The following is a 27,770-nucleotide window of genomic DNA, read 5'->3' on the forward strand; positions in this document are numbered from 1 at the left end:
TCTTCTCCTCACAAAATTTTAAGTATGAAAACTACAAGGTAAAGTCCCACTGGGAAAAAACAAAGCTCTCTAGCTAGAAAAATTTCCCATACTCATGGGGTTTTAACAAATGGCTGGCTTATTCTGGCTATTTGGTTATTTTTATAGTACAAAAAGAAAGAAATACACATATTCTGTTTAGAACTTGGTTCCAGGTGATTCTCCTAAGCAGTATTTTTTTCCATAGCTGTAATTTATCCTCGGCCTGAAGATAGGTAAGGCTTATTTACAGAAATAAGGCTTATTAGGAAAGGCGTATTTCTAATTTACAGAAAAGGCAGCCATAAGAAGGTCGGATTTTCCCAAGACTAGAGCCAGGGAGTCGTGGAGGAGAGCAAGAGGCAAGGTCTCCATGACTTTTCATCGCCTGTCCATCTACATACGCACACATGTACCATGCAGAAAGCAAAGAGAAATATACACATACATCCATATACATGGATAGCCCCAGCAAAGGCAGGGGTAAAAATCGGACACCGCAAAACATAAATTTAAAAAATCAAACCATCACAAAGCACCTAGAGCTTTATCTTCCCTGGTGTTTTACGAAGAGCTTCAAAGTCCCTTAGAAAAAGTAAAGCAGCATCTAGGTTATAGGTAGATCACCTAGGATACGTGAGACCTGGGGGTTAACTTAGAACTCTGGCGCATCTGTCGCAGAGAAGAGGCAAAGGGCGCGTCCAGACACCGCCGAGGACGCCCTCCAGGCCGCCGTCAGCCCGCGCCCCCGAGCGCCACGCACCCCGCGGCAGTCCAGCACCCTCAAGACCGCAGTCGGCCGCGGAAAGGATCGGGAACCGGGCCGACGCGCGCCGCCGACTCACCATCGGGGCCGCGCGCCGGCTGACGTCACCCTGTTTCGACCCGCCCCCTGAGCCCGGAAAGAGGCGGTCGCTCATTGGCTGCGCCGGCGGCGGCCTCGGGGCCAATGACAGGGCGGCGAGCGGCGGGGTCCGGTCTTGACGCTGTGCCGCTCGCCGTGGGGTTTATTTGGCTCCGGGTCCCTCGGTCGCCGCCATTAGGGGTCCGCAGCGCCCGCGGCCGCCTCCCACACCTCACTGCCCCCGCCCCCCGGGGCTCCCCAGCTTCCGCGCCTCCTCTCCGCCCCTCTTCCCCGGCCTCCGGCAGCCGGGAGCCGCGCGCGGACCCTCGGAGACCATGTCCTGACTGAGGGGAGAGGGCGGAGGCGGCAGCAGCGGGGCGGGCGGCGGCGCGAAGGGAGGCGGAGAGGGGCCGGGCTCGACTCGTCGCCGCGGGCTGCGCGGGGAGTCGCCGCTGCCGCCGCCGCCGCCGCCGCCGCCAAGCGCCCGTCGGACGGGGAGGAGGAGCAGGAGCTGGAGGAGGAGCCGCCGCCGCCAGGTAACCGGGCCCCGGGGGGCGCCCCACCGCGGCCTGCCGGGCCCCTCGCTCCCAGGCGGCGCCCAGGTTGCCGGGCCTCACGGGCTGTCCGCCCGCCCGGCGCCCCAGGGGCGACCGCGTCGCAGGCGCGGGGAGGGCAGGGGCCCGGGCCGCCGCTGTCGGCGCTTCCATCTTGGGCACTCCGGTTGCGGGGACGGCCCGGGGGCTGTGGGAGGGCGGGTCCGCCCAGCTTGTTTACCGACCGCCGGCCGCCCGTGGCCGGACGCGGTGCCGGTCCCACCGCCGCTCTTCCGCCAGATTTCCCCACAACTTCTTTTCCTGCCGGAGACGGATCGGCGAGTGGGGTTTCGCTCCCACTCCGCAATAGGCCGTAAACACTTGGGTCCATCGCCACAAGTTGGTTCTGGTGTCTCCAAACTTGTATTTCAGTCCCTCGGCCGCTTGCTTTCCACCTCCTGCGGTGGCCTCCAGTTGCCATTTGTAGGAAAATAAAGGTGGGGGACGACGAGGCGGGTGGGGAGGAGGAGCTGGAGCTAGTGGAAAGATTCGTCTACCCCTCCTGCTCGCAGTAACGAGTGTTGAGTGCAAGGATCTGTTTTTTCTCTGCTGTGGTTTGGTGCGAGTCATTTCACAGACAAAAGAACTGTAGTGAATGCCGGCATTAAGCGCAAGGGACAGGCAGTCTAGGTTAAGCCTGGAAGTTTGAACCGGCCCATTATCTTTGAGATACACTGGTGTTTTGAAACTCTCTTGCCGAGGATTTTGTATTTCAGTCAGTTGATTACCCTTTTCTGTAACTCCGTAGACTATCGATTTAAGCGCCGCCCCATCTTACCAGTATTTTGGTTTCACCGTGTTTATGATGATGTTAATAAATCTAATGTGCAAAAATACCGTTTTAGGAACACAGTTGGAGATAATTTTTTTTTGTTTTTGAGACGGAGTTTCGCCCTTGTTACCCAGGCTGGAGTGCAGTGGCGCTATCTCGACTCACCGCAACCTCCGCCTCCCAGGTTCAAGCGATTCTCCTGCCTCTGCCTCCCGAGTAGTTGGGACTACAGGCATGCGCCACCACGCCCGGCTAATTTTGTATTTTTAGTAGAGATGGGGTTTCTCCATGCTGGTCAGGCTGGTCTCGAACCCCTGACCTCAGGTGATCTGCCCGCCTCGGCCTCCCAAAGTCCTGGATTATAGGCATGTGCCACCGCGCTTGGCCTGAGAGAAATCTTTAACTCTGAGACCTATTATATAATGAGTTATTTCTTTACCTGTGTGTTTTAGTTAACTTCTTTTATCACTTGTGCAGCATCCAGCAGTACCCCTGTTTTGGTCAAACATGGATGACTCAGTGTACAAACCATAAGCCAGGGGAAACCATAAGGAATTTTGATCTTGGCTTGTGCCAAGGCTCTTGGGAAAGTCATCTGAACTATGGGAGAAATAAAGCTGGATCTTGTCTCCTTGTTATTATTTTGAATTAAATGAGGTAATTCTAAAAAAATTTAGAATCCTATTGACTTTTGGCTCTGAAGATAGGCAGTCTCTTTATACTAAAATTTCATAACATTGTTTTTATTGGGCTGTTGGGGGTTTACGAGATAGTAGGACAGTAATGACATTTTGCTCTTTTGAGGAGGATGTTATCTGAGTGTCATGAGGGATTTTATTTCTCTTGCTGTTTCAATACCTTTTATTAATGCCTCAGAGCATTGGGACACCCATTTATTTACTCTTGAAATGTGCTTGGGTGTGATGAACTCATTCATGGTAATATATTTTAAGCTCATGGCCGTGATCCATGTCTGTACACTGATAGGGGTTATGGCATGTCACATTTAAAGTCTGAGGATTAACATAGTTTTGGAACTCATGATCTAGTTGTACAATATATGAGGCAAATTGCTTCATATGTGTAATTGATACAGTGAGAGCTTGTCCTTGTGCTTTATAATAAATGTAAACTTTAAATGCGAATTACAAAAGTAGTCCACTGGCCGGGCCCGTGGCTCATGCCTATAATCCCAGCACTTTGGGAGGTTGAGGCGGACGGATCGCCTGAGGTCAGTAGTTCGAGACCAGCCTGGCCAACATGGTGAAACCCCGTCTCTACTAAAAATACAAGAAAATTTGCCGGGTATGGTGGCGTGTGCCTGTAATCCCAGCTACTCGGGAGGCTGAGGCAAGAGAATCTCTTGAACGCCGGAGGCGGAGGTTGCGAGCCGAGATCCAGCCACTGCACTCCAGCCTGGGCAACGGAGCGGGACTACATTTCAAAACAAAACAAAAGTAGACCACTATTAATTTGGTTCAGGTTTTTTTTTTTTCCTCCTCCTCCTCCTTTTTTTTTTTTTTTTTGAGATGTAGTCTCTCTGTCACCCAGGCTGAAGTGCAGTGGCGCGATTTCCGCTCACTGCAACCTCCGCCTTCCGAGTTCACGCCATTCTCCTGCCTCATCCTCCCGAGTAGCTGGGACTACAGGCACCTGCCACCAAGCCCGGCTAATTTTTTTGTATTTTTAGTGGAGACGGAGTTTCACCGTGTTAGCCAGGATGGTCTCGATCTCCTGACCTTGTGATCTGCCCGCCTCGGCCTCCCAAAGTGCTGGGATTACAGGCGTGAGCCACCGCGCCCGGCCCCCCCCCCCCCCCCCTTTTTTTTTTTTGAGACCTAGTCTCATCACTGTGTTGCCCAGGCTGGAGTGCCGTGGCATGATCTCGGTTCACTACAACCTCCGCCTCCCGGGTTCAAGCGATTCTTCTGCCTCAGTCTCTCGAGTAGCTGCTGGGATTACAGGCGCGTGCCACCACGCCTGGCTAATTTTTGTATTTTTAGTAGAGACAGGGTTTCACCATGTTGGCTAGGCTGGTCTCGAACTCCTGACCTCAGATGATCATCTGCCTGCCTCGGCCTCCCAGAGGCTGGGATTACAGGCGTGAGCCACCGCACTCGGCCGGATTTGGTTCAGTTTTATTATTTGGGCATTGCTGCTTGCCTCTTCCTTTCCAATAATAATATCTTGTGTCTGGGCTTTGAATACTTATTCTCTCATTGATTTGGTATTCGATTTGGAATATTTGTGCTCCACTTATGCTTTGGGTAAATACTTGCACATTTGAACACTCTTACCTCCTCACATCACAACATAAAGACTTAGAGAAAACTCCTTTATACAGGCAAAATAAAGTTCAAGCTTCTTGGTGTGGTGTTCAAGTTTCTCTGTAGTCTGGAACTGATCCATTCTTCAGTCCTAACTCTAATTTATTTGTGAATCCCTAACTCTAGCCACACTAACTTGCTTGTTGTTCCTATGAAGTCCCTCCTCTTGGCCTTTCTTTATGCCATTCTTTCTGTTGGAAATCCTCTTCTGCTTGTATTCATGGAGACAATGTTCTGGGCCAAGAGAGGTCCTGTCTCTAGAGAAGCCTTTTTTGACTACTTTAACCCAAGGGATCTATTCAGTCTTCTCTTGCGTGAGACTTTCTTTTCTTAGAATATGCTAGCCTTGATTTCAGTTTATCTTTTTATGTTTCTATTTTGCTTCCCAACTAGTTTTTTAAGACTTCTGCCAAATGGGTATAACTCTATACCCTGTATCTATCTATGGAGACCATATATTCAGCACTGAAAATATGAATACATGGTCTGACAAAGTATTTTTGGTTATAGAGGTATTCTATGATATGCAGTTTGTACTGTAGTAAGTATTGGTGTTCCTGGGACTTTATGGTTTATGAGACAAATACTTGAAACTATGGCTGTCTCTTTAAAAATTTGGTTGGTATGTTTATATCTATTATCAGCATACTTCTTTGCCCTGTAGAGGATGTTCAGCATTTTGATAGTGTTTGTGTCATATTATTAAAATAAAAATTAAATATTATGTTTCTCTGATTTACTTCAGATTTGTGTCTGGGGCGGTTACTTGGGTCTTGGATGCTAAGTTTGGTCATTTCATATTGTATGGAGGTAACATTTAGCATCATGGGAAGGAGAAAATAATCTGTAGCCTCAGCTTGTATTCTTAACCTCAGATGTTGGCAACCTGTGTCGCTGATGATGAGGCAGATGAGACAGGAGAATATGTGGTTCACTGCTGCTACCTGTCAACCGTCTTGGATGAAAAATAAGCTGGTCCACAGAATTTTTGTATACCAAGGATAACACATGTAATTATGTAGTACATAGGTGAATGCTGATGCATTTGGAAAATAGGTGTGTGTGTTTCTCTTGTATTGGATGAGTAGGAGGTATGGTATTTTATGGGTACACAGTCTCTTGGCACTAAACCATCTTGATTTACCTACTACATCTATGTGGAAACCTGTCCTCTTTCTCCAGTTCAATAAAATATTTTTCCCCTTGAAATTCATTTTTAGAAAGTATATAAAAACTATTTTTTTTCAAGTGTCAGAAACCTTTTAGCATCATTGAAGTTAAAATGACTGTCCATAAACTTTTCAGAAATAGTAGGCATTTTAGGCTACTAGATTTGTAAAAGGTATTTTCATAGAATTATACCAGTGATTTCACTACCTGAAAAATCTGGATCCGTAGGCATTCTTTGCTTTTTGGAAGGGTGGTATTTTGGTTAATTCCATGAAGTTTTTGACAGGAGCCATAAGTTTGAATTTTAAAATGGGGGTTGGCCAGGTAAATTGAATATAAAATTGATATTTTTTCTGCTGCCTAGTGAATTAAATTAAAAAAAAATTTTTTTGACACAGGGTCTTGCTGTGTCTCCCAGGCCGGAGTGCAGTGCTGATCATGGCTCAACAAACTGTCCTCCCACCTTAGCCTCCCAAGTAGCTGGGACTATAGGTGTGTACCATTATGCCTGGCTTTTTAAAAAAATTTTTTGTAGAGACAAGATCTCTCTATATTGCCCCCAGGCTGGTCTTGAATTCCTGGGCTCAACCAATCCTCTTGCCTTGGCCTCCCAAAGTGCTGGGATTATTGGCATGAACCCCTGAGCCCAGATTTTGTATATATATATCTACACACACATATATATATATAGATATATATATACACATATATATGTAAAAAATATATATATGTAAAAATACATATATGTGTAAAAAATATATGTAAAAATACATATATATGTAAAATATATATGTGTAAAAATACATATATATGTAAAATATATATGTGTAAGAATACATATATATGTAAAAATATATGTGTAAAATATATATATGTAAAATGTATGTATATATATATATATAAAAAATATATATTTTTAATAGGGTCTCACTCTGTTGCCCAGGCTGGAGTGTATGGCATGATCACAACTCACTGCAGCCTTGACTTCCTAGGCTCAAGCTATCCTCTCACTTCAGCCTCCCCAGTAGCTGAGACTACAGATGCGTGCCACCACACCTGGCTAATTTTTTTTTTTTTTTTTAAGATGGAGTCCTTCCCTGTCACCCAGGCTGGAGTACAATGGCACGATCTCAGCTCACTGCAACCTCCACCACCCGGCTTGAAGTGATTCTCCTGCCTCAGCCTTCTGAGTAGCTGGGATTACAGGCACGTGCCACCATGCCCAGCTCATTTTTTTGTATCTTTTAGTAGAGACGGGTTGTCACCGTGTTGGCTCGGCTGGTCTCGAACTGACCTCGTGATCTGCCTGCCTCTGCCTCCCAAAGTGCTGGGATTACAGGCGTGAGCCACTGTGCCCAGCGTTGCCTGGCTAATTTTTGTATTCAGCCGTGGTAAGCCACTGCGCCTGGCCCTAAATTTTTTAGTAATGAAAAAAATAAACTACTACCCAGGCGTGGTGGCATGTGGCTGTAGTCCCAGCTACGTGGGAGGCTCAGGTGGGAGGATCGCTTGATCCCAGGAATTCGAGTCCAGCCTGGGTGTATTAATTTGTTTTCACATTGCTATAAAGAACTACCAGCCAGGTGCAGTGGCTCACTCCTGTGATCCCAGCACATTAGGAGGCCTAGGCGGGTAGATCACAAGGTCAGGAGTTCAAGACCATCCTGGCCAACATGGTGAAACCTCGTCTCTACTAAAAACACAAAAATTGGCTGGACATGGTGGTGCACGCCTGTAGTCTCAGTTACTCGGGAGGCTGAGGCAGGAGAATTGCTTGAACCCAGGAGGCAGAGGTTGCAGAGAGCCGAGCTACACTCCAGCCTGGGCGACAGAGCGAGACTCTGTCTCAAAAACAAACAAAAAAAAACAAACTAGCTGAGGCCAGGTGCTGTGGCTCATACCTGTAATCCCAGCACTTTGGGAGGCCAAGTCAGGTGGATCACGAGATCAGGAGTTCGAGACCAACCTGACCAACATGGTGAAACCGTGTCTCTACTAAAAATTCAAAAAAATTAGCTGGGCGTGGTGGTGCGCACCTGTAATCCCAGCACTTTGGGAGGCCAAGGCAGGTGGATCATGAGATCAGGAGTTCGAGACCAACCTGGCCAACATGGTGAAACCGTGTCTCTACTAAAAATTCAAAAAAATTAGCTGGGCGTGGTGGTGCGCACCTGTAATCCCAGCTACTCGGGAGGTCGAGGCAGGAGAATCTTGAACCCAGGAGGTGGAGGTTGCAGTGAGCCGAGATTGTGCCACTGCGCTCCAGCCTGCCTCGGAAGAAAAGAAAAAGAACTACCTGAGACTGGTAATTTATAAAGAAAAGGGGTTTAACTGGCTCACAGTTTCTCATGACGGGAGGCTTTATGAAACTTATGGTAGAAGGCGAAGAGAAAAAAAGCACCTTCACAAGGCAGGAGAGAGAGTGAGCAGGGGAAGTGCCACACTTTTAAACTATCAGATCTCCTGAGAACTCACTCAGTATCTCAAGAACAGCATAGGGGAAACCGCCCCCATGATCCGGTCACTTCCCACCGGGTCCCTCCCTCGACAGTTGGGGATTACAGTTGGCAATGAGATTTGGGTGGGGACACAGAGCCAAACCATATAACTGGGCAAAGTAGCAAGACCCTCTTACCAAAAAAAAAGAATTTTTGTTATTTTTATTGTTCATATATTGAGGGCAAACTCTCCCTCTCCTGAACTCACACACCACAGTTTTGGTTTTTCATCCTTTGTCAAGTCAATTTTTAATGTGGGTGGTCTCTTTCTTTTTTTTTTGAGATGGGGTCTTGGTACGTTACTCAGGCTGGTGTCAAACTCCTGAGTTCAAGTGATCTGCCCGCCTTGGCCTCCGAAAGTGCTGGGACTGCAGGCTGGATGAGCCTCTGCACCTGGCCATAATGTGGGTGGTTTTAATTCATATAAATAAAAAATATTTGAATGCGTGATATTAATTGGAATCAGTTGCAAATCTTTCCAGTTTTTTCTAAAAAAAAAAAAGCAGCTTCATTGAGGTGTATTTCATATACCATAAAATTCACCCCTTTAAAGTATACAATTCAGTAGTTTTTAGTATACTTAACAGAGTTGTACAGCCATTACCAACCACTATATAATCCTGGAACATTTTCATAACCCCAAAAAGAAACTCTGTACTCATTAAGGAGTCATTTCCCCCTTGCCTCAGCTCCTGGCAGCCACTAATCTACTTTGTCTCTCTAGATTTGCCTATTCTGGATATGTTGTAAATGGAATTGTACAATATATGACCGTTTATGTGGCTTTTTTCACTTATAATGCTTTCAAGGTTTATGTTGTGGCATGTGTCAGTACTTCATTCCTTTTTGTGGCTGGCTAATATTCCATTGTATAAACAGCATTTTGTTTATCCATTCATTGATTGATGGGCATTTGGATTTTTTCCACTTTTTGGCTATTATACTGCTGTGAACATTTGTGCACAAGTTTTTGTTCGGATGTAAGTTTTTAGTTCTCTTGGGTATATACCTACAGATGGAATTGCTGGGTCATATGCTAATTATGTTTCACCTTTGAGGAACTTTCTGCCTGTTTTCCAAAGTGGTTGCATCATTTTACTTTTTTTTTTTTTTTTTTTTTTTGAGACAGCGTCTCACTTTGTCTGCCCAGGCTGGAGTGCAGTGGCGTGATCTCAGCTCACTACAACCTCCGCCTCCCTGGTTCAGGTGATTCTCATGTCTCAGCTTCCTGAGTAGCTGGGACTACAGGCACGCACCACCATGCCTGGCTAATTTTTGTATTTTTTTAGTAGAGACGAGGTTTCATTATGTTGACCAGGCTGGTCTCGAACTTCTGACCTCAAGTGATCCACCCGCCTCGGCCTCCCAAAATGCTGGGATTACAGGCGTGAGCCACTTCTCCCTGCCCATTTTACATTTCTGCCAGCAATATATGTTCCGTTTCTCTGCATCCTAATCAACACTTGTTATTGTCTGTTTTTTTTTTAAATTGTCATTCTAGTGGAATGGCATCTCCTAGTTTTTATTTGCATTTCCCTAATGACTAATGATGAGCATCTTTTCATGTGCTTCTTGGCCATTTGCATATCTTGTTTAGAGAGGTGTTTATTTCAGTGTTTTGCCCATTTTTCATTTGGGTTACTTGTCTTTTTGTTGGTGATTTTTTGCAAGAGTTCTTTATGTATTCTGGATACAATTCCCTTCCTATATTTGCAAATACTTCTGTCTGTGGGTTGTGTTTTTACCTTCTTTATGGTGTTCTTTGAAGCACAAAAGTTTTTAATTTGATGAAGTCTAGTTACCTATGTTTTCTTTTGTCACTTGTGCTTTTGCCTAACCCAGGGTCATGACAATTTATGTTTTCTTCTAAGAGTTTCTTAGTTTTAGCTCTCAAATTTAGGTCTCTGATCATTTTGAGTTGAGCTTTGTGTATAATTTGAGGCAGAGGTCCAACTCAGTTTTTTTGCATGTGGCTGTCTAGTTATCCCTGCATCATTTGTTGAAACACACTTAGTTTTAGCAGTGCACAGTCACGCGTTGCTTAAATGTTCTGAGCAATGCATTGTTAGGTGATTTTGTCGTTGTGCGAACATCATAGAGTCTACTTAGACAAAACCTAGATAGTATAGCCTACTGCACAGTAGGCCATGGGTTATAGCCTGTTGTTCCTAGGCCATAAATGCTGTATAGCATGGTACTGTATTGAATACTGTGGTGTTTTTCTAACACAAAGATAAGTATTCATGAGTGTAAACATAAACATAGAGAAAGCACAGTAGAAATATGGTGTAAAAGATAAAAAATGGTACACCTGTATAGGGGAATGGAGCTTGCAAAACTGGAAGTTGCTCTGGGTAAGTCAGTGAGTGAGTGATGAATGAATGTCAAGGACATTACTATACACCACTGTAGACTTCATAGACAGTGAACACTTTGGCTACACTAAATTTATTTAAAAAATTTTCTTCAAAAATAAATTAATCTTAGCTTATTGTAACTTTTTAACTTTATAAATTTTTAATTTTTAAAAAAACTTTAGACTTTTGTAGTAACACTTAAAACACAAACACATTGTGTAGCTGCACAAAAATATTTTGGTTCTTTAGATCCTTACCTTATAAGCTTTTTTTGCCAAAAACTAGGACACACGTTAGCTTAGGCCTACACAGGGTCAGGATCATCAGTATCACTGTCTTCCACCTGTACATCTTGTCCCACTGGAAGGTCTTTGGGGGCAATAACATGCGTAGAGCTATCATCTGTGATAAGAGTGCCTTCTAGAATACCTCCTGAAGGACCTGCCTAGGGCTTCTTTACAGTAGACTTTTTTTTTTTAAAGTAAGTAGGAGTAACATTGTAAAATGACAATAAAAAGTATAGTAAACTGGTAACATACTTATTATCATGATCAGATATTACGTACTGTATATAATTTTACATGCTACACATAGCTAGACTGCCAGCACAGTAGGTTTGTTTACACCAGCATCACTACAAACATGTGAGTAATGAATGTGTTGTGCCATGACATTATGATGGCTTTGACGTCACAAGGCAAATTTTTCAGCTTTGTTATATAATCTTATGGGGACCACTGTCACATATACAGTCTGTCTTTGATTGACACATGGTTATGCAGGCTATCACTGTAATTCTCTTTTTTTCTTTTTTTGAGACGGAGTCTCGCTGTCGCCCAGGTTGGAGTGCAGTGGCGCGATCTCGGCTCACTGCAGGCTCCGCCCCCTGGGGTTCACGCCATCCTCTTGCCTCAGCCTCCTGAGTAGCTGGGACTACAGGCGCCCGCCACCTCGCCCGGCTAATTTTTTGTATTTTTAGTGGAGACGGGGTTTCACCGTGTTAGCCAGAATGGTCTCGATCTCCTGATCTCGTGATCCGCCCGCCTCAGCCTCCCAAAGTGCTGGGATTACAGGCGTGAGCCACCGCGCCCGGCCCTGTAATTCTCAACTGTAAGTTGATTTATTGCAAGGCAGGATTCCCTGGATATATGAAGAAATTATCCCTATTCTGCAGCAGAAGGAAAGGATCTCTCTCAGTGTTGCACAGTAAAAGTTGAAACAATACACTCGTGAGTGGAATTCTGAAGACATCACTTCTGTGATTTTTAAACCATTTCTAAATCCTTTCCTCTTTTGTTTGTGGTGGGTAATTAATTTCACTTTTTGGTATTTAATGGAGCTAAAGTTTATTTTTAAACGGGAACTAGTTCAGTTTTCCAAACTGACTAAACTTTTTGTGGAATACTATCTTTTGATACCAGCAGAATATTAAGTTTCTTTTTATTAACTAAATGATTAATAAGCAATGGTTACATGCAGATACTGTTTAGGGACATAATGAGTTTTTCACAGTTGAGTGTTAGAAACAAATCATAATTCAGTAAACTAAGAACTATTTTAGAAGTTTGTTTTGAAGTGGTAAAGAAGGGATTAAAGGCCTGGCGCGGTGGGTCATTCCTGTAATCCCAGCACTTTGGGAGGCCGAGGCGGGCAGATCACTTGAGGCCAGGAGTTGGAGACCAGCCTGGCCAACATGGCGAAACCCCATCTCTACCAAAAACACAAAAATTAGCTGGGCATGGTGGCACATGCCCATAATCCCAGCTTCTTGGGAGGCTGAGGCGTGAGAATTGCTTGAACCTGGGAGATGGAGGTTGCAGTGAGCTGAGATCGCATCACTGCACTACAGCCTGGGTGATAGAGCAAGACTGTCTGAAAAAAAGAAAAAATAAATAAAAGGACTAAGTTTATTCAGTAACATGAGATTGGGGTTGGTCAGGATGGGCTTTACCGAGGTGGGAACATTTAAGCTGGTCCTTGAAGGAGGAATACCAGATTTCTAGGTATATAAAACTGGGTAAGAAGGGAAATAGGAGTAGGCAAGCATCCTGTTACGAGTGAAGGCATGGAGACATGAAAATTATATGTCATCTTTAGGGACTAGCAGAGGCTACGGTGTTGCCGAAGCATGCGGGTGAGGTTGGAAAGGCACTCTTAGCACTTGATCCTCACCTTCCCCTGGGGCTGGGAATTAGAAGGGAGGAGTGATCTCCTTAAGTGTGGATCATCTTTACAGATGTGAAGAGCCATTACCCACCCCTCCCCAACTGTGCAACTGTGAGTGTGTATTGGGAAGATATGTCAGGGATATTTGTGGTATATATTAGAAGTGTTGAAGGCATTGTTTTTATAGAAATTATTTTAGTAAATTTTTTTTTTAATTGGGCACCTACTATGTGATTTGAAGTTGCTTAGGATTTTCTAAAAGATTACATAAAATACTGTTGAAAAGATGATTGCATACAAAACATGTAATCTGTTCATTGTTAAACGTATACTAAATGTTGGGATACATCTGTGAATAAGACAAAGTCTTTGCTAATTGTGTTCTATTTACGCTCTAGTGTGGAGAGACAAATGAAGAAAGAAATGTCAGATAGTGATAAGTGCTGTGCAGAAAATTAAAGTAGGGTGATGCGATAGAGAATGCCTGAGTGGTCAGAGAAAATCTTTCTGAAGAGGTGACATTTAAACTGATATCTCAATGACAAGAATGACGTGGAAAATCTGGGGAAATAACATTCTAGGCAGAGGAGATTTCTAATACAAAGCACCTAAAGGGAGAATCATCTTGACTTGTAAAAGGAACAGAAAGTCACTTTATGTAAAAATTTGTAAGTAAGGCTGGGGAGTTTTAATTTTATTCTGTGTAAGGATGGTGGATAGAGTGGAAGTGCTAGATCACTTAGTCTCTGCAGTAATCCAAGTGACAAATAATGGTGGCTTGGAATAGGGGTATAGCAGGGGAGTCTGGAATGAAGCAAACTTTTGGGGACTTGTTTAGGAGGTAGTATCAGTGGTAGCTAGCTAGTCTGTTTTGTAGCCTGATAATCTTGGACAATGTGTTTATAATCATGGAAGGTTGTGGTGCATTAGCAAGAGGGTACTGGAGTCAGAACTGGGGTTCACTTCCTAGCCTTGTGACCCTGGACGAGATGTTTCACCTCTCCTGAAGGCACAGATTCTTTTTTTTTTTTTTTGTAACGGAGTCTCACTCTGTTGCCCAGGCTGGAGTGCAGTGGCGAGATCTCGGCTCACTGCAACCTCCGTCTCCAGTATTCAAGCAATTCTCCTGACTCAGCCTCCTGAGTAGCTGGGATTACAGGTGCACACCACCACACCTGGCTAATTTTTTTTTGTCTTTTTAGTAGAGACGGGGTTTCACCATGTTGGTCAGGTTGGTCTCGATCTCCTGACCTCGTGATCTGCCCACCTCTGCCTCCCAAAGTGCTGGGATTACAGGTGTGAGTCACCGCGCCCGGCCAACACAGATTCTTATTCATAAAAATGGAGGCTGGGCGCCGTGGCTCATGCCTGTAATCCCAGCACTTTGGGAGGCCGAGGCGGGTGGATCATGAGGTCAGGAGTTCGAGACCAGCCTGGCCAACATAGTGAAAACCCTGTCTCTATCAAAAATACAAAAATTAGCTGGGTGTGGTGGCACACGCCTGTAGTCCCAGCTACTTAGGAGGCTGAGGCAGGAGAATCACTTGAACCTGGGAGGCAGAGGTTGCAGTGAGGTGAGATCTGCCATCGCACTCCAGCCTGGGCAACAGAGTGAGACTCTGTCTCAAAAGGAGATATGGGGTACTTTAAGAGGGAAGGTACCTGAGGATTCAATGAAGTTAGTGTTCTTTACCTAAAGCTCCGTACAAAACTTAAGTTGATGTTACATCAAGCTGGCGAGTGTTCGTGATGTTAATTATAGGACTTGGGTTTTGAAGTGATCAGTTTTAGCCCTCCACTTAAAGATAGGTAAGCCATTATGGTCCCCATTTTTTCAGATGAGAGGCTTGGGTTCTAAGGATTTGGCTAGTATTTCAGATGTAAGAGAGGGAGAGGGACTCAAACTCAAATTTTGAAAGTCCAGTACATTTCCTTCCTTCCTTTCCTTCTGTCTTTCTTTCTTTCATGGATTCTCACACTGTCGCCCAGGCTGGAGTGCAGTGGTGCAACCTTGGCTCACTGCAGCCTCCTCCTCCTGGGTTCAAGCAATTCTCCTGCCTCAGCCTCCCGAGTAGCTGGGATTATAGGTACCCACCACCATATCCAGCTAATTTTTGTATTTTTAGTAGAGACGGGGTTTCACCATGTTGGCCAGGCTGGTCTCAAACTCCTGACCTTAGGTGATCCGCCTGCCTTGGCCTCCCAAAGTGCTGGGATTACAGGCGTGAGCCACGGTACCTGACCTGGTACATTTTCATATATGTGAGAGAACTAGGTATAAATATCAAGAGATGAAAGTGGTTTTTCCATAGTAAAGTACATTTCTATGCTTTAGTGAAAGATAATAAATTATTAAAGGGAAATATTATAGGATATTCTTGACGTATATATTTGGAAGAGTAGCTGAGAAGATACTTAAAAGATTAATCATGGCTATGTGCAGTGGCTCATGCCTGTAAACCCAGCACTTTGGAAGGCTGAGTCGATTGAGGCCTGGAGTTCGAGATTAGCCTGGACAATGTATGAGACCTTGTCTCTAATAAAAATTTAAAAAATAGCTCGGTGTAATGGTGTGCGCCTGTAGTCCCAGCTACTCTGGAGGCTGAGGTGGGAGGATCACTTGAGTCTGGGAGGTCGAGGTTGCAGTGAGCCATGATCATGCTGCTCTAGCTTAGGCCACAGAGTAAGACCCTCTCTGTTAAAAACCAAAAATCAGTTAGTCATGAAGGGCTTTTTATGCCCTCTTAAGGATATAAATGTATTTTTTTGGAGACAAGATTTTGCTTTTTCTCTTGGCTGTAGTGCAGTGGTGTGATCATAGCTCACTGCAGCATTGACCTTCCGGGCTCAAGTGATCCTCTCACCTCAGCCTAGCTGGGACTACAGGCATGTGCCACCATACCGGGCTAACTTTATAACAATTTTTTGTAGAGATGGAGTCTCACTATGTTGCCCAGGCTGATCTTGAACTCCTAGGCCTCCCAGGGTGCTAGGATTACAGCAGTGGTTCCTACTGCTCCAGCCCTGTGTCCTTTTAAATACTCTCCGTTATTATTTTTTGAGACAGAGTCTTGCTTTGTTGCCCAGGCTGGAGTGCAGTAGTGTGGTCTCGGCTCACTGCAGCCTCTGCCTCCTAGGTTCAAGTGATTCTCCTGCCTCAGCCTCCCCAGTAGCTGGGATTACAGGCACCCACCACGACTCCCGGCTAACTTTTGTATTTTTGGTGGAGACAGGGTTTCACCATGTTGGCCAGGCTGGTCTTGAACTCCTGACCTCAGGTGATCAGCCCACCTTGGCCTCCCAAAGTGCTGGGATTATAGGCGCGAGCCACCCCCCTGCATTTGAAAAGATGTTCAACATCTTTTCATATGCTTATTTACCACCTATATATATTCTTCGGTGAGGTGTCTGTTCAGATCTTTTGCCCATTTTTCAGTTAAGTGGTTTTCTTACTGAGTTTTAAGAGTTCTTCGTATATTTTGGATAATAGTCACTTATCTTTTGCAAATTTTTTTTCTGGTTTTTGGTATTCTCATTCTCTTGACAGTGTCTTTCACAGAGCAGAAGTTTTAAATAATCAGTGAAGTCCAGCTTAATCAGTTTACTTTCTTTCTTTTTTTTTTTTTTTTGAGATGGAATTTTGCTCTTGTTGCCCAGGCTGGAGAGCAATGGCGCGATCTTGGCTCACTGCAACGTCCACCTCCCAGGTTCAAGCGATTCTCCTGCCTCAGCCTCCTGAGTAGCTGGGGTTACAGGCACGCGCTACCACGCCCAGCTAATTTTTTCGTATTTTTAATAGAGACAGGGTTTCACCATGTTGGTCAGGCTGGTCTCAAACTCCTGACCTCGTGATCCACCTGCCTCAGCCTCCCAAAGTGCTGGGTTTACAGGCGTGAGCCACCGCGCCTGGCTGACAGAAATTAAATTCTGAATGAAGTAGCATGTTCATAGTTCTTGCAAAAGTTGTTTTATTATTATTTAAATGCTGGATTGCTGTGTATTTTTGGAGTTAATTGTTCCATTTCCATACATGTTTAAGAAAACTGTGGTCTTTCATCCAATTAGATTGCAGGTTCTCTGAGCACAGGGACAGTGTTTTGTCTAGTTATATCTCTCCATATTTCTGAGTGCATGGTAAACCTTTGGTAAATGTTGTCGTAGGTTGTTACATTAGTTTTGTTTGGGATTGTGATTTAAGGTACATGATTGACCTGGGATGTCTCAAACTATGTAAAGGAACTATGCTCTAAGATAGGTTCTACTGAAGCTCAAGACATACCTGTATTATACCCGCTCACTTTCTTGTTACGATTGAGGAACTGAAGTGTTCAGATAGAGTAAGTATGTAAAGAGCTAGAAATCCTCCTGAGATGACAAGATGAACAGAAAGAGCATTAATATTGTTTCATGCTAGATTTGACTCAATGTAAGTTAACTTTTTGTCTTTAAGATCTTCTTTCATTCTAGTCAGTGGATTGCTAATTGTCTAGTGGTTTAAAAGAAAACAAGACCATTAGAGTTGTAACTTGTATTACAGTTTTTTCTAATGTATCCTTGACAGATTAAAATGTAACATTTAAATTTGTTACATTTTGAAGATTTAGGTTTGGTTGGAATGAAGTTAGTTGTAGTTGTAGAGGGTAATCACCTCAGTTAATTAAGGCATAGTGCTGATAAGGCCAAGGTCACCCTGGCAGGTGTTATTTAATTTTACCTTGTCCAACTTATCCACAAATTCCTGGGAAGTGTACAGTGTGTTTAGTTCAGATCTACTCATTTGATACAGATGCCATAGATAATAGTGACCTCTTTTTATAGGAATGCCAGCTCATATTTGAGATCTAATTATTGATTATTTACATACAATTTCACACTAATTTAGGACTTTTAGAAGATACTTAATGATTGCAAAAGTTTTGTACTTGTGTCATTGTCATAGCAAGATTTGAATAGTTAACCAGCTTATGGGTTGCCACAGTGCTCTGGATGGTAGACTTTCAGAGCAGTGACGAAAGGAACAAACATTTATTGAACAATTTGCGGCTTTTAGTAGTCTAATCCCTTTAATTTGTAGATGGGAAAACTGAGGCTCAGAAGTAGGAAATTCTGATTATGAATTGAGTTTTGGACATGTTAAGTGTGAGAAGCTTGTTAAACCTTCAAATTGAGATGTCAGGTGGGCAACTGGTTTTACAAATCTTGAGTTAGGGGAGAGATCCAACTTGGAGATACAAATTTTTAAATTATCACGAAGTAGATGATATTTAAAGCCCAGGGATTGTCTAAGATCCCCAAAGTAGTTAGAGGTTAGAGAGAAGAGGACCAAAGCTTGGGGCACTTGGCTCTTTAATTCAGAAAGATAAGGAAGCCAACAAAGAAGTTTGAGGAAGAAAAGCTACTGAGATTGGAGGAAAACCAGGAGAATGTCTTGGAAGCCATGTGAGAACAGTATGTTTAATTGTGGATTATAGAACCAGAGAGCTTCAGACTAAGCCATTTAACAAATAATTTAGTGATTGTTGTATTTTGCCTAAGAGTTCTTTTTATTTCAAATGCCGAAGTTGCAGAGGCAAAAGTGTTTAATAATTTCGTGGATTCAATTACATGTTACATATTTTTTAATGGGGCCAGAATGTGAAGGTGCTGAAGTCATGGCTTGCTGTGTAATATTCTAGCTATTTGTTGATGTAGTTGTATACTTAAGTATGGACCTAACTGGTGTGTTATGAAATGAGAGAAAAACATGTAATAGGTTTTGCTCAGTTTATAATCTGGTCAAGGATATAGGAAGACATAACAAGTGTATCAAACATGAATCTTAGTCCAAAAACTCAGAAAGAAGGTACCACATTTGCTTTCTTTAAATTAACTTGATTTGAATTCTACTTCTTTGGCAAGAAATTCAACCTCAGTCATCCTTGGGGCCCCCTCTCCTCATGTTATTGGAAGGCCTGGTGTCATGGTTCAGATTTTGCCTGCATTGGTTATGGTATTGTCTTCCATTGCCTTCCACAAGGTTCCATCAGGTTCTGTGGCTCTGCCACCAACTGTGAGCCCTAGTGCCTGTGGCTTGACACCTAGTTTATATCTAGCAGACACTTTTTACTGAGGTCTTGCTGCCTGTTCAGTTGCTGCCATGGAGTTGATTCCATCCTCTCTAGAATTTCTTCTGAGATTGCTCACAAGGTCTACTCCTTTCTTTCATCAAGTCATTCAACATGGCCTCTTCTTGGGTTTTACTAAACACAAGGTGCTGGTGTACCTTCTGTGCCACTGGAATCTCTGAACAAAGATTTTTGAAAGCCTGGCTGTTTGACTGGAAATCGAAGGGAGGGATGGAAATAGAAGGATGTGAGTGACATAGGAAAAACATATATGAATTAGCGTTCCAAAAACTAGCCCCAAGAGGAAATACAAAGTGCCAAATGTCAATAAAAGTATGGTTGCTTGGAGTGTACTTGGAGTGATTTGAAAACTTCATGAAGATGAGACTTGAACTGAGCCTTAAAGGATGGGTAGAATTCATTATAAATGAGGGTGTCTGTTGTGCTTCTGTATCTAAGGCAGTACCTTCATGTGTATGTTGGGTGGTGGTGACACATGCATGAGTCAGGGGCGTGTGTGGGAGTGAGTATGTGGTGTGTGTGTGTGTGACAGGAAGGAGTTGAGAGTTTATACTGTTGCAGAAGAGCCTCAGAAAGAGAATTGTGGAACAGTCAGCTGGATGGATTTAGAAAGGGAAGATGCTTAGAAGGCTTTTATGGTAGTTCTGACCTGAACTGGAAAAGGATTGATGGCAGTGGGAATGAGAAGACAGTAATTAGATAGAAACCACTAGAAAGAATCTGGGGAGAAGGCAGAATTTAAGGTGATTCTGAGTTCTCTGCTGGGTGCAGAGGTATTAATAGTGTCATTAATGGAAACTGGAGAAGTCAAGATAGGAGTTTGTTGTGAGAAGAAAATAAGGGGTTTAATGGAGGATTTGATAACCTGGTGGAGCCCTGAAATGAGGTTAGATTTGTAGATAAAGGGTTTACCATATCATCGATCTTCACGATCCTGGTCTAGACCGGTTGTTTTTCCTGTTGACTATTGCGAAGAAGACAATGATGAAAGAATATACTGATGAGAAAAGAGATGAGTATGTGCGATATTTTGGCTTAAGAGTTAAGTAGTTTGAAGTTTTTTATTTACAGAAATTTTATAGTTCAAAATCGTAATATTTTAAGAGCCTGAAAATTTAGCATGCTTGGAAAATCCGTTTTAGTTTTAGCTTTCGTCTTTATATCCCTAAGATGTTCTCTGAGCATTTGTAAATCTCCGCAGATTTATATTAATAAGCTAATAATTATTTATATTAGTAAGTATAAATTTGTATTAATAAAGCTAATAAAAATCTTTAAGGCTGCTTTTTTTTGTTGTTGTTGTTTGAGACAGAGTCTCGCTCAGCCGCCCGGGCTGGAGTGCAGTGGTGCAATCTCTGCTCACTACAACCTACACCTCCCAGGTTCAAGCAATTCTCCTGCCTCAGCCTCCTGAGTAGCTGAGTAGTATAACTTCTCATCGTTTGAACTACTGGCAATTGAGCTTATCTCAGTTTGTTTCCTGAGTTTGCACTTGAAGAGAATTATTTGTGTGTGTGTGTGTGTGTGTGTGTGTGTTTTTTTTTTTTTGAGATGGAGTTTCGCTCTTGTTGCCCAGACTGGAGTGCAGTGCTGCAGTCTCGGCTTGCTGCAACCTCCACCTCCCGGGTTCAAGCGATTATCTTGCCTCAGCCTCCCGAGTAGCTGGGATTATAGGCACCTGCCACCACGCCCAGCAAGTTTTGTGTTTTTGGTAGAGACGGGGTTTCGCCATGTTGGCCAGGCTGGTCTTGAACTCCTGACCTCAAGTGATCCACCCGCCTCAGCCTCCCAAAGTGCTGGGATTATAGACATCAGCCATTGCGCCCCGCCGAGAATTATTTCATTTCTTCAGTTCTCTATGATTGTTTAGTAGGTGGTTGGGGAAATTTGTAGTGTAGCTACAATTTTGAGGAATTGACTTCAATATAAATATAATTCTTGTACAGTGTTTAGTGATGCTTCACAAATATTAAACATGACAGTATAAAATATGTTCCATTATGTAAGTCCCTTTCCCCCGCCTGCTATTAGTACATATACCATAATATCTGTGCACTTTTATTATCTGAATTGGAAATTATGTAATTAAAAACAGTTACGAATTTAGTACTTGTCAATTTAGTAGTAGTAAATGGTTGATATATTTAGAGACATTATTCATTCTACAGGCAGAGCTTGATGCACAAATGGATTCCTGGTCTCCTTGGTCCACAGGATGGGAACTGTTGGTATTGCATTTGAACCAAGGAATATTTGTCTTAAGAGTAGCAGTTTTGTCCTGTTCTCCTTAAAGAAGGCCCAGATTATGTTGATTTTATTGTGGTTTTATTTTACCAATTAATTGAAGTTTGAGTCCTTGGATAGAATTTGCAAATCTACTTTGCATGCAAAATTAAACTTGTAAACTAAATTTACTTGGGTGTATGAATATATTTAATACTTAAAGTGATATTTAGTAAGTTTTATTTCAAGGTAGAATATTAACTTTTAGAGCTGGCTACTTTGGAAATAATTTTATGTACTTTTTGGAATGTTTTGACATCTGGAAAAAGTGTACTCTGTTAATTTCTTCGTAATACTGCAAAAAAACACATAGTTCAGTTGATGTTATCCTTACTGTTCAGTGCTGTTTACTAATTACCACAGGTAGAAATGGCTGTCTCAGATAATCTTCAATGAATTTTTTCTTTTCTTTTCTTTTTTTTGAGACAAAGTCTCACTCTGAGTGCAATGGTGTGATCATGGCTCACTGCAGCCTCAAGTCCCCTGGGCTGAAGCGATCCTCCTGCCTCAGCCTCCTGAGTAGCTGGGACTACAGGCATGTGCCACCACCCTGGGCTAATTTTTGTATTTTTTGAAGAGATGGGGTTTTGCCATGTTGCCCAGGCTGGTCTCGAACTCTTGGATTCAAGCAATCCACCTACCTAGGCCTCCTGTGCTGGGATTACAGGCGTGAGCACCTAGCCACTCTTCAATGAATTTTACCTTGCAGTTACTAAACAACATTCCTGCAATGTTTCAAGTTCTCTCAGAGTGAACACTGTACATCATTACTTTTTTTTTTTTTTTCCTTGAGACAGCCTTGCTCTGTCATCCCAGGCTGAAGCACAGTAGCACAATCATAACTCACTGTAGTCTTGAACTCCTATACTCAAATGATACTCCTTCCTTGGCCTCCTGAGTAGCTGGGACTATAGGCACAGGCGACTGCACCTGGCTAATTAAAAAAAAGTGTTTTTTTGGTCGGGCATAGTGGCTCACGCCTGTAATGCCAGCTCTTTGGGACGCTGAGGCAGGTGGATCACTTGAGGCCAGGAGTTTGAGACCAGCCTGGCCAACACGGTGAAACTCCGTCTCTACTAAAAATAAAAAAATTGGCTGGGCATGGTGGGATGCGCCTGTAGTCCCAGCTACTCTGGAGGCTGAGGCAGGAGATTCACTTGAACCTGGGAGTGGAGGCTGCAGTGAGCCAAGATTGTGCCACTGCAGTCCAGCTTGGGTGACAAAGTGAGACTGTCTCAACAACAACAAAAATCGTGTTTTGTTTTTTTTTTTCCTTTTTTGTAGTGATGGAGTCTTGCTATGTTGCCCAGGTTGGTCTTGAATCCTGGACTCAAGTGATCCTCTCACCTCATTCTCCCAAAGTGCTGGGATTAAAGACTTGAGCCACTGTGCTTATTATCTAATATAAGGCACATCTCTTAAAACTCTTGAGCTTGGTTTTGGTATTGCTTAGTTACCTGGATTTTCAGAGGTTGGTGGGCTAATTAGGCAGCTGTCTGTCCATTATTTTACCAGGCATTTATGACAATGATTATTTTTTATGGCAATTTTTTGTTTGTTTTTTAAATCAGCCTGGACATTTAAATATATTATGCCAGCATATTAGTTACATGAAGATTAGCTAAGATAACATAAGGTTACGGGCTGTTTAGTTGCACCTACAAACATAGTAAGACTTATCAAAACAAGTATGGGTTTTGAATGTGAATATTTTAAAAGATATATTGAAATTACTTAGAGTAGCCCTGGATATATGTTCATTATGGCATTTATCTTGTTAATAAGTTTCTACATGCTCATTTTAATTTCCAGTAGCATGAGCAAGTAACTTATATTTCATTCCCGAGAAACTAAAAGAATCTGCCTAAAGAGTATGAAAATTGCCATTAAATCTGTATTGTCTACTTTCTGGATGGTTATATTATTATAGTTCTCTGCTCTTCCACACATTTTTGGGCTGCTATCAGTTTGTAAGTAATCATTATACAAACTAAATTTAAAAATTTAAACAAGATAATTTTATATTACTTGGATCAGGGAAAAAAATGCAGTTGCTGAAGGTGGTTTCATAGCTAAATATAAGCAATTATTTTGCTTTTTCTACTTTTTTGGATTTTATCATCTTTTCCCTTTTAGTAATAGAGTAATACAGGTAGGAATTAACTTAGCACTGCCAAATTAATAGTAATATTAGACCTGTGTACACAGCACAGGGTTAAGGTTATATAGAAAAATGTCTCATCCATGTTTAATTTGGCTGACCAGCCCAGTTGATTAGCCAATTTTATTGTTTTGTTAAATTAAAATTCTAAATATAGTTGTCCATTGTTAAAATAAGTGAGTAGGGTTAAAATAGAGAATTGATAAAAATAAAGCCTTAAAAATCTTTTAGCTAAAGTAGCAGGCTTCAAGTGAAATTCAGTTTTGGTCTCCTTTACAGGAATAGCTATTCACAGTCAGACAGAACCACTTATCACGTTTTGCAGTATCTCCTGAGGAAGTCAGAATTCTGAGCCAGCATGAAGACGGAATCTTGTCTTTGATCTGATTTGCAAACCGTACTTTTATTCTAATCATGTGCAAGGTGGAGGTTATAGCGTGGGAACTAAAATCTTAGTAAGTGTGGTTTTTATTTTAGCTATTAAGTAGTATACTTTCTTATAGTGATTTTTTTTCTTCTTAGCAGAGTTCACACTATAAATGGTGAACTGCCTGACTTGGCAGGCAGGAACATAATACAGTGTACTTCAAAAGTGAAAGATTTAGGCCAGGCGCGGTGGTTCATGCCTGTAATCCTAGCACTTCGGGAGGTCGAGGCGGGTGGATCACGAGGTCAGGAGTTCAAGAGAAGCCCGGCCAAGATGCTGAAACCCTATCTCTACTAAAAATACAAAAATTAGCCCGGCATGGTGGCATGCACCTGTAATCTCGGCTACTTGGGAGGCTGAGGCAGGAGAATCGCTTGAACCTGGGAGGCGGAGGTTGCAGTGAGCTTAGATTGCACCACTCCACTGCATTCCAGCCTGGGCAAAACATAGCAAGACTCCATCGCAAAAAAACAAAAATGAAAACAACAACAAAAAAACAAACAAAAAAAGATTTAACCCTCTAGGTTCAGGAAAAATCCCTGAGAAAGAGAGAGCAAAGCTTCTATACTCTGCCTAGGATTTCTTTCTCTTTCCTGGTGAAAAATAGGTGTTGGGATGATACTGAGTTGATAAAAGTATTTAGGAAAAGTGGCCAGTGTCTAAATTCAAGCCATTAAAAAAAAAACATTAAATTTGTTACGTAAGTTGCTTCTTTTATGAATTAGTTGCCATTAAATTATGAAGTCTTTCTTCATTATAGTGTAGTGTTAGCCCATTGTTGAATCCTAGAAATCTTTTAAGTAGTGTGAATATCTTTTAAATATGAATTGGATTTTTTTGGGGGCAGGGGATGGAGTCTCGCTCTGTCACCCAGGCTAGAGTGCAGTGGTGCCATCTTAGCTCACTGCAACCTCTGCCTGCCGGGTTCAAGCAGTTCTCTGCCTCAGCCTCCTGAGTAGCTGGGATTACAGGCACCTACCACCATGCACGGCTAATTTTTGTATTTTTATAGAGATGGGGTTTCACCATCTTGGCCAGGCTGGTCTTGAACTCCTGACCTTGTGATCTACCTGCCTCAGCCTCCCAAAATGCTGGGATTATAGGCGTGAGCTACTGCCCCCGGCCATGAATTAGATTTTGAGTATATTTTAAATATTCAAAATTTAAAATATTTTAATTATGAACATTCACAATTATATTGGAATGATTATGCTACTAGTTATTTCAGTGACCTTCCACAGATTTAATTTTCCCCAGTACAGTCTTCTTTTTTTTACTCCAGATAGAACTAGATTTTGAGGCTACAGATTATCAAGGAACTACCTATTTCATATTGTTACTTTGTTAATTGTAGCCATTACTTCTCAACATGTTTCTTTACTACCTGTGCTAATTAAGAACAGTGGATAATTAGCATTTTAAGTTGCTTTTCTCCCTTAGCGAGAATGATAAAATAGACATTGTTTGATCTTCTGAATTCATGAATCATAATCTGTGTTCATAATTTGAGAATGGTTATGTGTTTAAGCTGTTTTTTAGTTTGTGTTGTTTCCTCTACCTTTGTCTCTTTAAACTATTGGTTACTTTTCTAAATTGATGTGATGGCCTCCCTGAAATTAAACATTTCTATTAGTGGCTTCCCGTTAATCTCATCCTTCTTAGATCAAACCTCGTTATATCTCCTGCCTATCTCTTTTGCATTCCAAAGTTCAATTTTATTAAATCCCAGGGTCTAAGATTTTTTTCTTTGAGAATTTATCTCCAGTGTTTCTATGGAAATCAAAAAAGAAAATTAGGATAATTCAATGTCGAAATGTTACATGCATCTTTTGAGAAATTTATATTTTGTAGGTTGAAGGACTTGCTTTTTGGGCAGCGTAGTTTTGGAGGTGGAATGTAGTTATTTTAATAACCATGTCCTAATTATTTATAGCTTCCTGCCTGACACAGCTCACTTCAAGAAGTGCACAATGTCAGAACGTGGAATTAAGTGGGCTTGTGAATATTGTACGTATGAAAACTGGCCATCTGCAATCAAGTGTACTATGTGTCGTGCCCAAAGACCTAGTGGAACAATTATTACAGAAGATCCATTTAAAAGTGGTTCAAGTGATGTTGGTAGAGATTGGGATCCTTCCAGCACTGAAGGAGGAAGTAGTCCTTTGATATGTCCAGACTCTAGTGCAAGACCAAGGGTGAAATCTTCATATAGCATGGAAAATGCAAATAAGTGGTCATGCCACATGTGTACATATTTGAACTGGCCAAGAGCAATCAGATGTACCCAGTGCTTATCCCAACGTAGGACCAGGAGTCCTACAGAATCTCCTCAGTCCTCAGGATCTGGCTCAAGACCAGTTGCTTTTTCTGTTGATCCTTGTGAGGAATACAATGATAGAAATAAACTGAACACTAGGACCCAGCACTGGACTTGCTCTGTTTGCACATATGAAAACTGGGCCAAGGCTAAAAGATGTGTTGTTTGTGATCATCCCAGACCTAATAACATTGAAGCAATAGAATTGGCAGAGACTGAAGAGGCTTCTTCAATAATAAATGAGCAAGACAGAGCTCGATGGAGGGGAAGTTGCAGTAGTGGTAATAGCCAAAGGAGATCACCTCCTGCTACGAAGCGGGACTCTGAAGTGAAAATGGATTTTCAGAGGATTGAATTGGCTGGTGCTGTGGGAAGCAAGGAGGAACTTGAAGTAGACTTTAAAAAACTAAAGCAAATTAAAAACAGGATGAAAAAGACTGATTGGCTCTTCCTCAATGCTTGTGTGGGTAAGTTTCTGTATTCTGCATTTTTTGCATGGGATGGGAAAAGGTAGTAAAAATGATATGAAAAGAGCTGGGTGTGCTGACACACGTTTGTGGTCTTAGCCACTTGCTTGAGACCAGGAGTTTGAGGCTGTAGTATGCCATGATCGGTCTGTGAATAGCACTTGCACTCCAGCTTGGGTAACATAGTGAGACTGTGTCTCCATGCACATGCAAAAATGTGTGTGTGTGTGTATATATATATATGCGCAAAGTCACTAGCATTTAATTCATTCAGCATGATAGCTGTACTTTCAAGTATGCATACATAAAAATTTGTGTATTTGTGATCTTGTCGTAACTTTGTACTAAATTGCCCACAATTGTGTTCATGTCTCTCCATTACTGGGGGCAGTGGAAACGTTTAAGTTAAAGCAAAGTTTTTATACATCAGCAGTAAAATATATACCTGGACTTTAAAACTGCTACTCTGTTTATTGTAACAAGATGTAACTGAGGAACACCAGCTGCTGCTTCCAAGTATTTGTAAACAGTGTGAGCATCTTGTGATGATAGAAGCTTTAGTCAGATGTTAAAAATACCACAAAAATGTGTGACTCCAAGAAGTTGAACAAACATATTGACCTTGAAAATACTGGTGTTAATTTAACATGAATGTCATGTAGTAAATGTTTGCAAACTTTATGGAACTGATTACATGTAGCCAGCTGATTCCATACTTCAAGTTATGGTTCGTATGTATTGTGACATTTTCCTCAGGAAATGCTGTTAAAGGACAGAGACATAGGAGAGCAGAGTTTTTCTTCAGTTCTTGACCTTGTGAGTTAATTGTGATGTAATTCACAAAAGCAGTGACTTGAGTCTTCAGTATTTTTTTTTTTTGAGTAGATTAGATGTTTGATTTTTATTAAATTATTTGGATGGGCTGCTTACTTTGACATTTGGTCTTATAAGGGAAAATTTTGAATGATTACTAAGTTTAAACTTTGTGTGGAACAATAGCTAAGCCTTAACTATACCTTAGCTGTATGTTTTCCCTCAGTACCAATTTCTTTTATTTATCCCTCTGGGTACAGCCCAAGAATATGGAAAGTTTAGGTGTATGAACCTGTGAGTCTTAGGAATTGATTTCCAAGAAATTGTGGGTTTTAAAATTAGATTATATATATCATTCCCCCCGCCCGCCCCAAGATGGGATCTCACTCTGTCACCCAGGCTAGAGGGCAGTGATGCAGTCATGGCTCACTG

General features: G+C 42.2%; 1 protein-coding gene across 5 annotated transcripts in view; it reads left to right on the top strand.

Annotated features, from left to right (window-relative positions):
* The first annotated feature begins 1,257 nt into the window (after positions 1-1,257).
* The window catches only part of ZRANB1 (zinc finger RANBP2-type containing 1), a 69,632-nt gene continuing 43,119 nt past the window's right edge, over positions 1,258-27,770 (top strand). For 2 of the 5 annotated variants that reach the window (XM_019034925.4, XM_055354084.2), the window contains exons 1-3: positions 1,261-1,398; positions 23,594-23,769; positions 25,675-26,525. In XM_019034925.4, coding sequence (XP_018890470.3) covers positions 23,729-23,769; positions 25,675-26,525 — 892 coding nt within the window. In that variant the 5' untranslated portion in view covers positions 1,261-1,398; positions 23,594-23,728. Of the gene's footprint in view, positions 1,399-23,593; positions 23,770-25,674; positions 26,526-27,770 lie in introns of all 5 variants that reach the window. The other 3 variants (XM_004050251.5, XM_063710564.1, XM_063710565.1) reach the window with 3 other exon arrangements.

The sequence above is a fragment of the Gorilla gorilla genome, chromosome 8, assembly GCF_029281585.2.
Source record: "Gorilla gorilla gorilla isolate KB3781 chromosome 8, NHGRI_mGorGor1-v2.1_pri, whole genome shotgun sequence".
Lineage (NCBI taxonomy): Eukaryota > Metazoa > Chordata > Mammalia > Primates > Hominidae > Gorilla > Gorilla gorilla.